This window comes from Salminus brasiliensis, chromosome 1 (genome assembly GCF_030463535.1).
Source record: "Salminus brasiliensis chromosome 1, fSalBra1.hap2, whole genome shotgun sequence".
NCBI lineage: Eukaryota > Metazoa > Chordata > Actinopteri > Characiformes > Bryconidae > Salminus > Salminus brasiliensis.
Window position 1 is genome coordinate 65,932,957 of NC_132878.1, and position 15,068 is coordinate 65,948,024.

The 15,068-nt window shown below is 38.8% G+C and overlaps 1 protein-coding gene across 2 annotated transcripts in view; it reads left to right on the top strand.

Annotated features, from left to right (window-relative positions):
- LOC140561616 (serine/threonine-protein kinase D3-like) overlaps positions 1-15,068 on the top strand; it is a 64,123-nt gene that overhangs the window by 33,850 nt on the left and 15,205 nt on the right. Inside the window, exons 4-10 of one of the 2 annotated variants that reach the window (XM_072686847.1) lie at positions 6,860-6,994; positions 10,367-10,524; positions 12,158-12,347; positions 13,368-13,445; positions 13,630-13,813; positions 14,099-14,222; positions 14,716-14,793. In XM_072686847.1, the coding sequence (XP_072542948.1) occupies positions 6,860-6,994; positions 10,367-10,524; positions 12,158-12,347; positions 13,368-13,445; positions 13,630-13,813; positions 14,099-14,222; positions 14,716-14,793 (947 nt within the window). The remainder of the gene's footprint in view (positions 1-6,859; positions 6,995-10,366; positions 10,525-12,157; positions 12,348-13,367; positions 13,446-13,629; positions 13,814-14,098; positions 14,223-14,715; positions 14,794-15,068) is intronic. The other variant, XM_072686854.1, reaches the window with a different exon arrangement.

Consider the following 15,068-nt stretch of genomic DNA (forward strand, 5'->3'; position numbering starts at 1 on the left):
TTGTAGATAAGGGGATATGATGGTATCATATTCCTTTACAGTTGTTTTTATTCAGTTGAATTAGTTAAATGTAGTAAACCTTTGAGGAAAACATGTTGTGCTAAAGGCATTTACACTGTTTGTACCCTGGTGAACAGAAATGTACATAATTTTTTTCTGACTGTATCAGTAGCTCTTCCAGTAACATTTGTATTTTCAGTTGATTTTAAATATAGAATTTTATCATTGATTTCATATTGATTCCAAAAGAATCAAATTCGTTCATGATGCATTGAATTATTCCCTAAATATTCATGGTCAGATTGAACTTTTGTAAGGTCAGAGATTTACACAAATGAGTAGGTGTGTTCATCATTTACCACTGGGGCTGCATATGGTGGATAGTGCTCTTCCTTATACTGTAGTTTTACTAGGAAAACAGCTCCAGGCCCTTTCAGAGTATGTGATATGATACATACACACACACACATACACACACACGCACATACTTACACACCTGAAGCTGCTGGTTAGCTGCTCGTTTCCTCCTGCTGTGCTCTGGTGTGGTCGTCTGTTGACGACGTTATGTGAAACTCAACCAACACCTGAGCAGCTGTGGCTTTCATATTCATACACTACATATATGATGCTCTCCACACAGAAACAGCACTGCTACACACACATACATACACACACACACACACACACACACCACTTCCTCTTCATGCAAACTTCTTCTGGTGCAGGGCTGTTGCATGGTTTAATTTTGTGTATGCATGACCGCAACAGGCTTGTCTCCAGTTCCCTCTCTCTCTCTCTCTCTCTCTCTCTCTCTTGCTGGCTGTAAAGGGTTGGCACCTCTTCTAGAGCTAGCATGTGAAAGCTCCTCTGATATAAACCAGCAGTGTTCACCCTTTAGAACCAAAGCCTTGAAGTGGCCACCTCAGCAAATCTTTTTATCCACAGATGCCAAAATTCTACGTTTTCTTTTTTGATACTGGTACTTAAATTCCTGTCCAGAGAATCGGTCTTCTGCCTGTAACCCTTTAAGGCCCAGGTCTTTTTATTCCACATTGGGTGTATTTGCGTGTTTGCAAGGCAAAGTAGTGAGCCATTCCTGGCATTTATACTTGCAGAATACAATGAAATTGTTCTCTTTACATATACCAGTTTAAACCACTAGAGTCAGAGGACAATGTCAGCCATGCTACAGTACCCCTGGAGCAGAGAGGGCCCAACAGTGGCAGTTTTTTTTAACCTGAGTATCGAACCCATAATTCTGTGTTGAATAGGCATTGTATCTACTTCTCAACAGAATAACCAAGCAACCAACGAAGCATCCGATAATACATAGCACTAGCAGTTAAAATGATTATCGATGCTGTTGTGCAGAAACTTCATATCTCCAAAATGACTCCTTTACAGACCAAGAAAAAAACCCTCCTAACTTTCTAACAGCAGTACTAATTATTTTTGCTATTAACTGCTGGTGCTATGTGTTTTCGGATGCTTTGTTGGTTGCTTGGTTGTTCTGTTGAGGTGTATTTACAGTATTTAAGGTTTTTATATACAAACATACATACAATGTATAGATATGTACACTTGCATTATTGCTGCCATGCATAAACCTTGCATCTTTATTTTTATCGTTCTTTACTTTTTGATAGAATGAAACTTTAAGTAAGAAGGTTTTTTTGTTTTGTGTGACAGCGACAACATATTATATTACTACTATTTTTACTACTATTATAACAATTTACTGCTAATAGTAAAAATTATCTAGGAATTCTCCTAGAAGTAATTTATCACGTTACATCAAGGTAAACAAGGACCCCATTTTTGGTAAATAGTGTGGGACTGCCTCTCAAAGTCGATACATAAAGTAATTTCTTGGATCCCGTGAGAACTGGTAAAAGCCTCTCTTTCAGACAATCAATCTGCTCTTCTCCACTAATAACTTGATTTCTCGACGCCCTCGTTGTATTTCTGTATTTGCCATGTAAACAACTTATAAAGGAAATACCCACTCTTTTATTTTAATGTTGCATTGGTCTCTCAAACAGTTCTGAAGTAAATTCTAAATGATTAAAGTTAAAATAATTGAAACTTTTTATGGTACTTAAAACCTCATAACCCACAGATGTCATAAATAAAATACAAGAAAAAGTCAGAATATAAACAACCTAAACATTTGGATTTACAGTTAGTCAAAGGGAAATGTACGTATTGTTGCACCCAGACAGCAGCAGTGTGGTCTGTGTCCCATGGCTTGTTCTCTCTCTCACCTTCCTCTGGTGCCTCCTGGCCACTGGCCTTCAGCCTTGCCAGCAGCTTCGCCTCACACTCAGACGGATGGCAGAAACAGATAGATGTTGTTTTTGAGCTGTGTGCTTTGTGCTGGATGGTAGCTAGTGAATCACTGTGACCCTGGCTAACAGACTTTTGTTTTTAAGCGAATGTTAAACACAGGCTTTAGTTTAGACTGTGAGTGGTTTTCCCACATATCTAATACGTATCTGAGCTTTTCCTGGAAGTGTGTAGAGAAACAAAAAAATAATGATAATAAAGCCAGACATTTCCAGACCTTTCAGGTTCAGTTTGCTCTACATTTATATTCCAGGTTAGCAGTGCAGGCCTTTCAGCAAAACACTCATACAACTAATAGCTTAAAGCATAAAAATGATTTAGCTCAGTCTAGGCTCAGAAATGTGATTAAATTACAAAAAAACAAAAAACAAACCAAGCTGGTTTGGGCATTACAGTGTGTCTGTACATTTGAGCCTTTTTCAATGACTGAAACTCCTGTGAGTTAGCCCTTTTAACCCCAGTTAGTATATTAGCACTTTCTGTTCACTAACTACCCAAGCAGCAAGCCACAAGAGGCTGTACATCATAGTGATTTTACCACCATTAATGGGTGTTGTTAGGTGTGACATGAACAACCATAATAATAGTAATACTGACCTCAATAAACAGTGCTCAAATACTTTTCATTGTATACTTTTTTGGTATGATCATTCTTAACATATTATGTACAATAACAAATTATACAGTGCTGATTTAAGTGACGCTCCAAATAAATGATATCACATTTAGTTATGATATCACATTTTGAAACACCCATAGAAATCCATTTTAGATTGAATATATGTGGTATCATATCCAAGATTATGAATGATATATATTACTTTATTATAACTTTAATTTATAATAACACTTCATAATGACAGTAGTTTTTAGGTCATCTATTAGCCGTGACCTCATAAATAACTTATCATGAACTAATGAGGTATTAATATATTTTATATCATTAATTAACATATTAGCATTCATTTGTAAGCCTTTACTCAGTCATGTTTTATAAATGACTCTGTATGTTATGTGTAAATCGTTTGCGTTCCCTTATCTAAAGTGATTTCACAGTATCCTATTTCTGGCTCCACCCCTCCTGTCTTTTCCCTGGCCATGCCCTTATCATTAATGTTTCCACCTGTGTTTAGTTTGTTAAACATCTCACTGTACAAGACCTCTAAAGGTGGTATCTTTTAAGTATAAGCTACACATTGTAAAGTGGAGCCACTGTGCATTGAACTGTCTGGTCCAGCATCTCCCACAGGTAAACGGCATTAGTTAATTATGAACTGCCAATAGATGTCCCATAAACAACTGTAAAGAACAATAAAGTGTTCTTAAAACAGCACACAGCATGAGTATTAGAATGTGTGTGTGTGTGTGCGAGAGTATTTGTGTGTGTGTGGTTATCCTCATTTCTCCGCACCTCTTATGTTCCTCGGAAGAATTCCCCTCCTCTGAGCGCATTCCTCTGAGCACATTCCTCTGAGCGGACGTTTCGGGAATTCGGTTGTCATGGAGCTGTTTTGTGTCTGAAGAGTCTCTCAGTGTTTGGCTTATTGATTACAGAGAGAGAGAGAGAGAGAGAGAGAGCTGCCATGTTTTAAGCAGTGCTGTACAGTGTATCAGAAGTTCTGGGGCTGTTTCAATAGTATGTCCGGTAAACTAGGCCTATTACAGGATTCAACTAGTAAATCTCACTTAATCACACGATTTAGTGTAGTTAGTTACAGCCATAGATTAAAAGCAGTATAATGGATAGATTAATATGCATATTTGGCCTTTGGATGCAATTCACTGAGTGTATTTTATTTTAAGCGATGCTGTCAACAAGGGCTGCTAAAGTTATAGAAGTCACCACATGCATGATTCCTGTCTCACTATGAGAGCTAAGCGTCCTTTTACAAGTTACATCACAAATGGCGATAATCGGGGTCCAAGAGAGAGTACAGGCCTATTGCAAATAGAACACAAATGATGGGCATTTCCTTCATGTCTTACATTACTTCTTTCTGTCTGTCTTTTACTAATTACTAATTATGTAAAGCTGCTTTGTGACGACAACAGTTGTAAAAAGCGCTATACAAATACTTGACTTGACTTGATTTTGGGGATTTAGAATGACCCTCGTTTATAATAATGGTTTAGGGGGTCCTAAAAGTAAAGCCTAATTTTGTGAGCACTGACCTTGACTTTAATACGGAAGCCATGCATGTTTAACAAATTAGTAAAAATACCTTGAATTGGCATAGTTGCCAAACTCAAATAACTGAACAATTCTACAGCAAGTACTTGTTTTCCTTTTCTTTATTCCCAGGGTGCACCAGAAGGCTTCATTTCCATTCTAAAATAGTTTATATAGTAAAATAGTAAAAGAATTTCACTTGAAGGAAAGCCCCAAGACTCCTGCCTCCCCTGCACATCACTGTTTTATCACTGTCCATAAGTTCCATAATATCTGAAATGATCAGCCTTGTAATTGACTTGCAACTGACTGTAAAAAAGTGTTGTCTCTATAACAAGTGTATTTTATGTATTTTATTTATTTGATCCCATTAAATGGGAACTGTGGTCCCATTACAGACTCTGTTCATCTCCACAGGTCAAGGGTGCCCTAACTTTTGCATACATGGTAAAACACATTCACTGTTAAGATACACAGTTAACACAGTTTACTGGGGACTTTTGTACAGTGCTGTACATAGGTGATGATGATGGCGATGATGATGGCTGATGACTGATGATTGATTGATGTGCAGTGTATTGTGTCAGGCTCATGTCACCCCTGAGGCCTCGAAACCTTGTCCTAGACGTCTAAAACATCATTGTGACAATGCTAGGGGCACACAGAACTGTCCACTTGCTATTAATATCATAAGTTACACAGAGAATACAGATTGCCCTGCCTTGGTCACTCATTGTTGCAAACTGTGCTTTAAAAATACACCAAGACTGTTTTTCTGAAGAGAAAGGAAGCCAGCAGCTAGAAGAAAGGCATTATTATGGCTTGATTATTATTAACCCTCCATTAGAGGCTTTTAGGGGCAGTTTCTCCCATTTTTCTTAGAGCTAAATTGAAGGGAAGAAGGGCTGATTTCTTCTATTGAGACACTCAGGCATGAGGCCTAAGATGTTTCTTATAAAGTAGAAACGGTGCAATTACAGTAATTACAGGAGAAATGAGGTAGTCTGTAAATACTTTTGCAGTTGAGTTTGATGATTGTCTGAGTGAAGGACGACGAGAGACCATATCTTTAGTGGCTGCTGTGTATTTCCTGTTTTTTTTTCTCCCTCTCGGGCTGTTTTCACACCTAGTGTGTTTGCTAAAGAGTTTGACCTTTGTGACACCGTAATTTAGATTGTGTTGCAAGCAATAGTTAAGCATACCAGGTTAGTAGGTTCCAATCGATATATGATTTTATACTGATTTGAATTTTCTGTTTCGATTTTATACTGTAAGGGTTTTGCTAAATTGTGGTTTGATGACTGCTATGATCAGTTGCCACACTTGATAACTCAAACAGCAGAAACTCACAATCTTAAACAACATTGATATTGTAGCACTGAAGGTGGAGTTATCTAGATTTTCTATGGGACTGGTTTCTGTTTATTACCTCATAATTCTCTAATTGATGTCGTATTGCATCACACTGAATAGTTGGACTACCATGTTAGCTTGTGGCTAGTGTGTTAGTTTGGGGCTAACATTCTTGCTAAAGCATTAAATCAAGACATTAATACAGCAGAATTTTTTGCATAATTTTATAAAGGTGTTTGTGTGTTATTACATTATTCACTTTCAATTCAAGTTTAGTGTCATTATACTTGTACAATGCAACGAAAAGAATGTTCAGCTAAGTCTCCGATGCAGAATAGGTAGGACATACAGTGGTGTAAGGCAAAAAACAAAAATGGGACAGGGTGCATAGACATAGACCTAGACAGTGTATATAATCTAAAGCTAATTTCCCAAGAGATTGAGCAGTTATAGTTAGGTCCAAAAGTATTTGAACAGTGACACAGTTAATGAACATTGTTTTCTCAGTTGCTCAGTTGCTGCTTGTTTGTGGTGTTTGTGGTTTGGTTTTTGGGTTGAGCTCAATCCCTTTGCCTCTTGGGTTTTTTGTGGTATATTTCAACTCTGTCCATTCTGTCAGTTTTGCAGCAATTTTGCATGCCTGGATGAGAGCAGAAAGTATAGCTTTAAATAAACAGAACTCATCCAGATACTTCTATCAACAGTCATATCATCAATAAACACCCGTGACCTAGTTCCATGCTCAATTGAATAGAATAGCAAATCCCTATCATCCTTGTGTGAAAGGCAGTGGCATTTGCCACTGTTTTGTCCAGCCATTTAGTGTATTTCAGTGTGGCTTGATGAATTCCATTTTGCTAAGGCTCATACTCACTCATTTTTAACAGCGTTATTTTTTGCAGCGCTATTTTTTTACAGTGTAACTCATTATTTTTTACAGCGTGTTTTACTCGTAAATTTTTACAGCGTGTTTCTTTGTCTCTCATTCAGCAGCTCTGGCCACTGTTGAGGACTTCCAGATCCGTCCTCATGCCCTGTACGTTCATTCCTACAAAGCCCCTGCCTTCTGCGATGACTGTGGGGAGATGCTCTGGGGGCTTGTACGGCAGGGCCTCAAGTGTGAAGGTGAGTGCTGCTGACCACTGAGAAGACCTATGACCACTGACCACTTATTTCGTGACACAGATTAAGACTATGTTAATTACCTAATCTGAACAGGACTGCAGTAGCTTGATATTCTAACGCGATTATTTCTTTCCATATTTTAATTCTTGATGTTGAGTGGGTGGGGCCATGATGTTACAACTTTCTGAGATTAGGTTTACAGATTTAGACCAGTTTGTAGAGAGAGTCTAAACAACAACAGCTAGTGAATGATATTATAGTTCTGTAGTAACAAGCAGTTGCACTGGTGCATTTTAATGATTCATACATTCGCACCAGGTTGGACACCCCTGGTCAAATTGCCTGTTTTTTTGAGTGATACGTACACACATTTTAACAATAAAAAACATAAGCAATGTGCCATACACTTTGAATACCCCATAATGGAGTATTCTAAGGAAGGGTACGGCACATTGCTTCTGTTTTTTTTTATTTAGCAAATAAATAGAAAATGTTTCTAAAATGTGTTTCCTTTAGAGAACTTGGATGCACTTAGAAAACCAACACCACATGTTATTTGAACACTTTTTCATATGTCTGTACTTACTGTATTTTGAAAATGTCTTAAGATATAATTAAAGATACCATCAAATAATATATAAATAAACAAACTAACAAACTATAGGCCATATTCATAAAATCGGGTAATAACAACATGCAAATGTGTGGCATGACATTTTACTTTATTCATTTACGATTGCAATTCTCAGTGCTCTGTGTTCTTTTTACTGCTGCAGTATTTTTATACATAATCTCAGTGACAGCCATTTAAAACTGACATGTTCATGAGCTCATGCAAATGAGTAAACAAGGCGCAGTGTCTTTGTCAATGTCAAAATGGGCTGAGAATCAAGTTTCTTCCGATGACTCTTCCACAAAGGTTATATTTTGTGCAGGTGTGGCTGCACAGTAGAACAGTGCACCACCACTCCAGAATCTGCTAAATCTTCCTGAACATCTTCCTGAACATCATCAGTCAAATCACGGTGATTTGCATTTCTAGCTATATTCTGAACAGTTTTCTTCCAGACCTCAACCTGACCTCCACACATTCCTGTTAACTGCAATTTTTTAATAACATTACAGACGAAGGAAAGAAAAGAGAGGAATCAGCTGCCTGAAAATGCTTTGCTGTCTTCTTCTAGTCTTCTTCTGCTTTGTGGGTGTCAGTTATTTACATATTCTGAGTGTCAGGCAGCTACTTAGAGGAGGCCATGGCTGCTGATTGTTGGGACAAGGTTAAAGGAGCCAAGACAAGGTTTGCGTCAGCTTGCCTTGCCTTGCCTAACGACGACTGTGAACAAGCCACAGCCATAACAAGCTAATTAAGCTCTGAGACATTGGGAAAAGTTATTCAGGAGCTTAAATGTCTTTGTAAGAGAACAATAATTCACTAAGCTTGCTTAAGTTCCATCTTTTAACTTTCTGCCTTTTGGCAGTCATCATCAGGTCATCTTTTACTTTCTTAAGTTTTCACAGTAACAGAATCTTTGACCAGGGATGCCCAGACTTTTGATTGATGCTGTATCTGTCATTAATCTGATTGGTTAAAGCACATTCAAGCCATAGTAAGGTGTTTAATATTCAGTATGAATTCTGTATAAATGCACCCTTAAGCTTTTTCCTGTAAGACTCTTCTCAGGACCTGTAAGATTCTTCTAAAGAAAGTAAGAAGAGATGCTGTAATGTTTACCACAATGCTTCATCTAAACAGTTCAGAATGTGCTATTAAATATAGCTTCCTCTGTAGAGTAATAATAATAAGTGTGTATCTGTGCTCATCAAGAATAGCCTGACACACCAATCATGTTTGAAAACGTTTTGGTAAAGATCATTAAATCCATTTGCTGTCCTACAAGGTCATTTGTCCATCAGACAGTTCTACAGTATTCTACAGACAGTATTTTTGTGCAATGCTGTGGTGTCACGAATCACTAATGGCACATGCAAATTAGAGAAACAGGTGGTAGTGCTACATGTCACGCAAACAGCAAAATATGCCAGTAATCTCAGTTAATTATTGAGCGTATTACCGCGTCACCATTTGCTCCTAACGTTGCAGTGTTTTATGAATCTGACACAATCACAGTCTGACTCTAACAAGGACCCGTTTGCGCACCTACACAAAAACAGGTGTTTGATTGGAGAGTGCCTCTAATGATGTGACTTAACCAAGAGGTTAGGCTTTGGATTATATTTGTCTCTAAATCTGTCTCCAAATGTATGAACCACAAAACTGGGCCGTATTAAAGGACCGCATCACTGTCTGTCCTGCCGTGAGTCTCTGCGAGCCTCCCGGTGCTATCCTGTTCCTGAGCTGCAATCAAAGAGACAGTGCTCCAGGACGCTTCCCCTGAGTGGGTGGGTTCCTGCCTGCTGTTTTCAAAATGGACAAAGCTTTCATGTCCTGCAAAGCCACTGTTATGTGGAGGTCATGCTAAATTTAAGAGGTGGATCTGTGGGTGTATTCGCCTCAGTAGGTTTGTTATATCACCCTCTCGATTAAGCGTCCGTTCTATTTCGACAAAAGTCGTCATAATGGCTTATTTTATGATGGAGCAATTATAGCAAGTGCATTAAATTGCAGTGTTCCATCCGCTGAAGGCTTTTTGTCCTAATTACGAGTGTGTGGTGTTTGAGAAAGAGCCGGAAAGGTGACCAGAAGGCCACTAGTGGGGGCTGATGAGTATTTGTATTTTATCCTGTCATCTGTAAACAGTTTCATAATGCAGCATGTATGGCACTAAAAAGTGTATTAGCCAGTTCTGTCTATATTAGGTGTAAAATGCTTTGTTTCTAATTGTGAAACTGAAGCAGTAGTACTGTCTATGGATTGCGCTGTGATGGAGCACAGTGGCGTGTACATGACTAATTTAACACATTCATTGTTCATGCTTTTCAACTGCTGCTAATAAACCACCTGTATCTATATCTGTTCAGTCAGAGCCTGTACATTATAGCATGTTTTGTGTTGTGTGTATATTTTTACTTCGTTTTTTTATTTATTTCATAAAATATTTTATGCTTGAAAACCATTGATTATCTTCATCTACGGTGGCATCTGTCAAAGGGTGGATATAATAGACAGCGGGTGAGAAGTCAGCTTTTGACGTTTGTGTTAAAAAACAGGCAAGTGGAAAGGGGAAATAGGCAAGTGTAAGAATCTGAGCCGTTTCGACAAGGACCAGATTGTAAAGGTTCAGAACACCTCCAAAACATCAGGCAGGCCTTGTATAGATATACAGATGTAGATAGACAGGCCTCTTGATTGTGTTTGTGATTTGAGGACTGTGAGCTCAATGATCTTACTCTGATTGTGTTTGTGTTTTGAAGGCTGTGGGCTCAATTATCACAAGCGCTGTGCATTTAAAATACCCAACAACTGCAGTGGAGTGCGAAAGAGACGGCTGTCCAACGTGTCCCTACCGGGTCCATCTCTTTCTGTTCCTCGGCCCGTGGTCACCGAGAGCGTGGTCATGTCCCCTGAGGAGGTACTCTCTCCCACTTTCTATATTTATATGTATACAGTATATATGAACGGATATATGCAGCAAACCATAACAAGAGAACATTCATATTAGACTGATGGAAAAGTTGAAAAGTTTGGGAACAAGATTCTTTGGACAGATTAAACCAAGTACAAGTTGAGTATGGAGAATAAAAGGAAGGGTTCATGAATTTAAGCATGCCACATCATCTGTCAAACACAGTGTAGACACGATTATGGTGTGGGCATGTGTGTCTGCCAGTGAAACTGGGTTCCTTCTTTACATAATTAAATTAACATGGCAGTCGTAGATCTAATCGTATAGATCTAATCTCTGTGTAGCTCTGTTATGCAAATACAGCTTGTGTATAGTTCCTAAGTTCCACTAAGGATTTCTTGATAAAACCAAAGTTATTTTTGCCATGCTGTGAATTTGTTTAGGAACAAGGCACATTATATGTTACAAGTAGCATTTACAACAATACAAGCATTATCAGGGACATTAGCACTGGAACATGTCAGCAAAATATGCAAACTTGCAATAAGCTACCATCATTGACCTAGACGTTTGTATGACATATGCATGTTTACTTGAAACAAACAGCCACTGGTGCTCTCATCTCAGTGTTCAATGATCAGTGATGAAAGTTGGAGACCCTTGGTTCAGCCTGTGCTACTGATTCATATATGTGCCAAAAACAAATAAACAAACAAATGATCATGACGTAAAAATAGAACATATCATCTAGAAGTACCATAGATGCCATATTTCTCTTAAGATATAACTATAACTGTGAAATTGAGGGAAGTGAAATTTTATTTCTACTTCATCTTCGCCTTCACCTTCACCTTATTCTACACCTCCTATCACTCTCTCAGGAACCATATTGCACTGATTGTACTTAATTCAGATGTGTATATCATTTATAAAAGAAATGATTTAGTATTATTATAATTACTCTTTTTACTGTTATTACTCACTGTTATATGATGCTTTTCCCTTCCGTCACTAACGGCTCTTTTGAAACTAGTATTTGTCTGTGTATGACTCCAATTATTATTGATCTGAAATGATCCAGTAGGCTGGAAGCATTTTATAACCCTCAGTAAAGGTAGGCACCAATTCTTTATAGTTTTACCCACAGTACCCAATGTTCCAAGTGTCATTCGTAATGCCTTTTTTATTCCGAAGGTTGTACAGAACTCGTCATGCAACTGCAGCTTTTTCTGATCCTTTGTGGCTGGACCGTCTCACAGTTTCCTTCATTCATGCATTCACTGAGCTCTGAGTGGATGGACAGAATTTGAATCTTTTAAATAAATGAATAAAAGCAACATAAAAAATCATCATGATCATACAGTCAGACTCAGTCATTATATACAAGATGATATAACATCACACTACAGATACTCATTACAAAACTGCACATTGTATATTTACCTACATGTTGTGAGAGCTTTCGCTAAGGGGTTGTTTGACAATTAAAGTCTGTGTAAGTCGAATGTACTCTGTTTGATGTAATGAAAATGTGTAGCAATGAATTGAAGTTAATAGAGTGGAGCGTTCATAATGTGTGATTCTTATCTATACCCTCTTTTTCTCTCTCTCTCTCTTTCTCTCTCTCTCTCTCTAACAGAGGCCCTTATTGGAGGCAGGGAAGCGGATTCCATCATGGAGCGGCCGGCCAATCTGGATGGAGAAGATGGTGTTGGGGCGAGTCAAAGTACCACACACCTTCAACGTGCACACGTACACACGTCCGACCATCTGCCAGTACTGCAAACGTCTGCTCAAGGGCCTCTTCCGGCAGGGCATGCAGTGCAAGGGTAACACACAAATTTTAGATTAGACAGTAGTAGTGGAGAGTGAGACACAGCCTAGCCAGTTTTTGCTACATGTTTGAGCAAGATGAATGTTATTTTTACACCTTGACCAGCTTTTCTGTGCTACAAAATGAAAATGTAAATATTTGTTTATGAACGGATGAACCATAAGCGGAGATTGTAAGTGGAAGTCATTGTACCAGGCTTAGATGCATGCATCTGACAATTGGCAAAAAGTATTCTGTAGTTAAAATAGGTCAAATATGTATAAAGGTAATCTATAGTCTATAGTCTATCTATAGTATTTACAACATGCTTAGTATGTAATGAATCTGTATAGAAAGAAACTAGGAGTGGATCAGACACAGCAGTGCTTCTTTAGTGTTCAAACACCTCAGTGTCACTGCTGCGCTGAGAACAGTCCACCAACCAGAAATATCCAGCCAACAGCATCCTGTGGACAGCGTCCTGTGACCACTGATGAAGGACTAGAGGATGACCAACACAAACTATGCAGCAACAGACAAGCTTCTGTCTCTGACTTTACATCTTCAATGTGGACTAATTAGGTATTGTCTATAGGTAGTGTAATTAGGTAAGTGTCTAATAGAGTGGACTATGAGTGGACACCATGTTTAAAAACTCCAGCAGCACTGACGTGTCTGATCTACTCAAACCACCAGTGCAACATACACTAACACCTCCACCACGTCAATGTTACTGCAGTGCTGAGAATGACCCAACACCCAAATACTGGTGGTCTTGTGAGGTCCTGACCATTGAAAAACAGGGTAAAAGGAGGTTAACAAAGTAAAGAGAGAAACAGGTGGACTACAGTCTGAACCTATAGAACTACAAAAAGTGCTCCTATATGATAAGTGGAGCTGATAAAACCTTTGTAACCTTGTAATCCTAAAAGGACCATAGAAATTCACTTTATTGTGCATAAATAAAAAAAAAGATTTTGTAGCTCATGAACACACATTTGTGTCACATTTGATCACATTTGTGTCACTGTTTCAGATTGCAAATTCAACTGTCACAAGAGATGTGCTTCGAAGGTACCAAGAGACTGCCTGGGTGAGGTTGTGTTCAACGGAGGTAAGCAACATTCGCTTCTAACAGAGAGTTGAAACTGAAGTTAGCTGTATAAATTAGCCGTTGGCTAAGTACTAAACAGTGTGTGATGTCACTCTCTCTCTTGGTGAATCATTAGTTAAAACAGAGGAGTACTGTTTGAATGTATGTGCATTGAGCTAGATTGTGTACATGTCTGTGTGTGTAGAGCCAGCAAGTCCAGGTCCTGATTCTGAGGTCACTATGGAAGTGGACAGCAGTGATGCGAACAGTGAGAACAGCCGTGTTATGGACGATGCTGAGGAGGTCTCCACTCCGGAGGATAAAATCTTCTTCATGGACGCTTCTTTCATGGACGGGGAAAAGGATGAGGAAACGGTGAAGGCTATCAGGTGACAATCTCTTCCCTCTACTCACTGTTCTGTGTCCTTCGGCACAATCACTGTTCTGTTTTTACAGACACTTTCCACCGACTCGTATTTCCGAAGGCCTGCATTAGAATTTGATTAAAAAACCAGGGTGTGATTCTTGTATATAGACATGGTGACAGTAATGCAGCACAAACACCACAATAAAACAGAATACAGTACAGGAAATACTCTAGTCAGAGATTTGGCTTCTGTGTGTGTGTGTGTAATGTGTGTTTGTTATTCTCTGACATACCGTCCTCTCTGCAGTCCATCCACCAGCACTAACATCCCTCTGATGCGTGTGGTTCAGTCCATCAAACACACCAAAAGACGCAGCTCCACCTTGGTGAAGGAGGGGTGGATGGTGCACTACACCAGTCGAGACAACCTGGTGAGACTTACACGCAACTGCAGTGATGCACACTGATAGAATACAGCCTATATATTTAAATACACAGTTAGCCAGATTCATAAAATGCCTGTCGGATGTAAAGAGAGCGCTGGTATGGTTTACGGTTTGAATTGTGTGGCATAGTGCCTAAACTGGCAACAGATTACCTACGTGCCTTAACATTGGGCCTCATTCACCAGCCGTTCTTAAGAAGACATTTCTTCAACAAAAAAAACCCCAAACAAACACTTAAGCAGTTTTTATGAATATTTTCACATTCACCAATGTTTTCTTATTTGGCATTTGTTCAATTTATGAGGGCAGTGGGATCCATCACTATAAGAGCAGAGCTGTGAAAAGTTCTGCGATTTAAAAACACACATGAATCTGATATAGACTTTTTGTTAGAGAGTTAGAGAACATATTTAATAAGTAAATTCATTACATGACATTTGTCAGTGCACTCATTGGTGATTTCATTGGTGTATTTCAGAGAAAAAGGCATTATTGGAGGCTGGACAGCAAGAGCCTGACCCTTTTCCAGAATGATTCCGGTGCCAAATATTACAAGGTAAAACTGTCTGTCTTCAGAGCTACAGCAGGAGTAAATTCTCTCTGTTTTGTGTTTGTGACACACAGGACAGCGTGGGTCAGGTGTGTCTTAATGTCTTCACTATGTGCTCAGAGTACATCCGAAATGAACCTGAAGCCAATCACACAAACCACTAAGAGCTAAACTAGTGTTTAGGTTTGTAAATATTTTATAGCCTCCTGTAAGAGTAGTGAGCTGCTCAGGTATGGAGACAAAATGTAATTTAAGCCTGTGGTAAGAGGGGGAATGGAGAT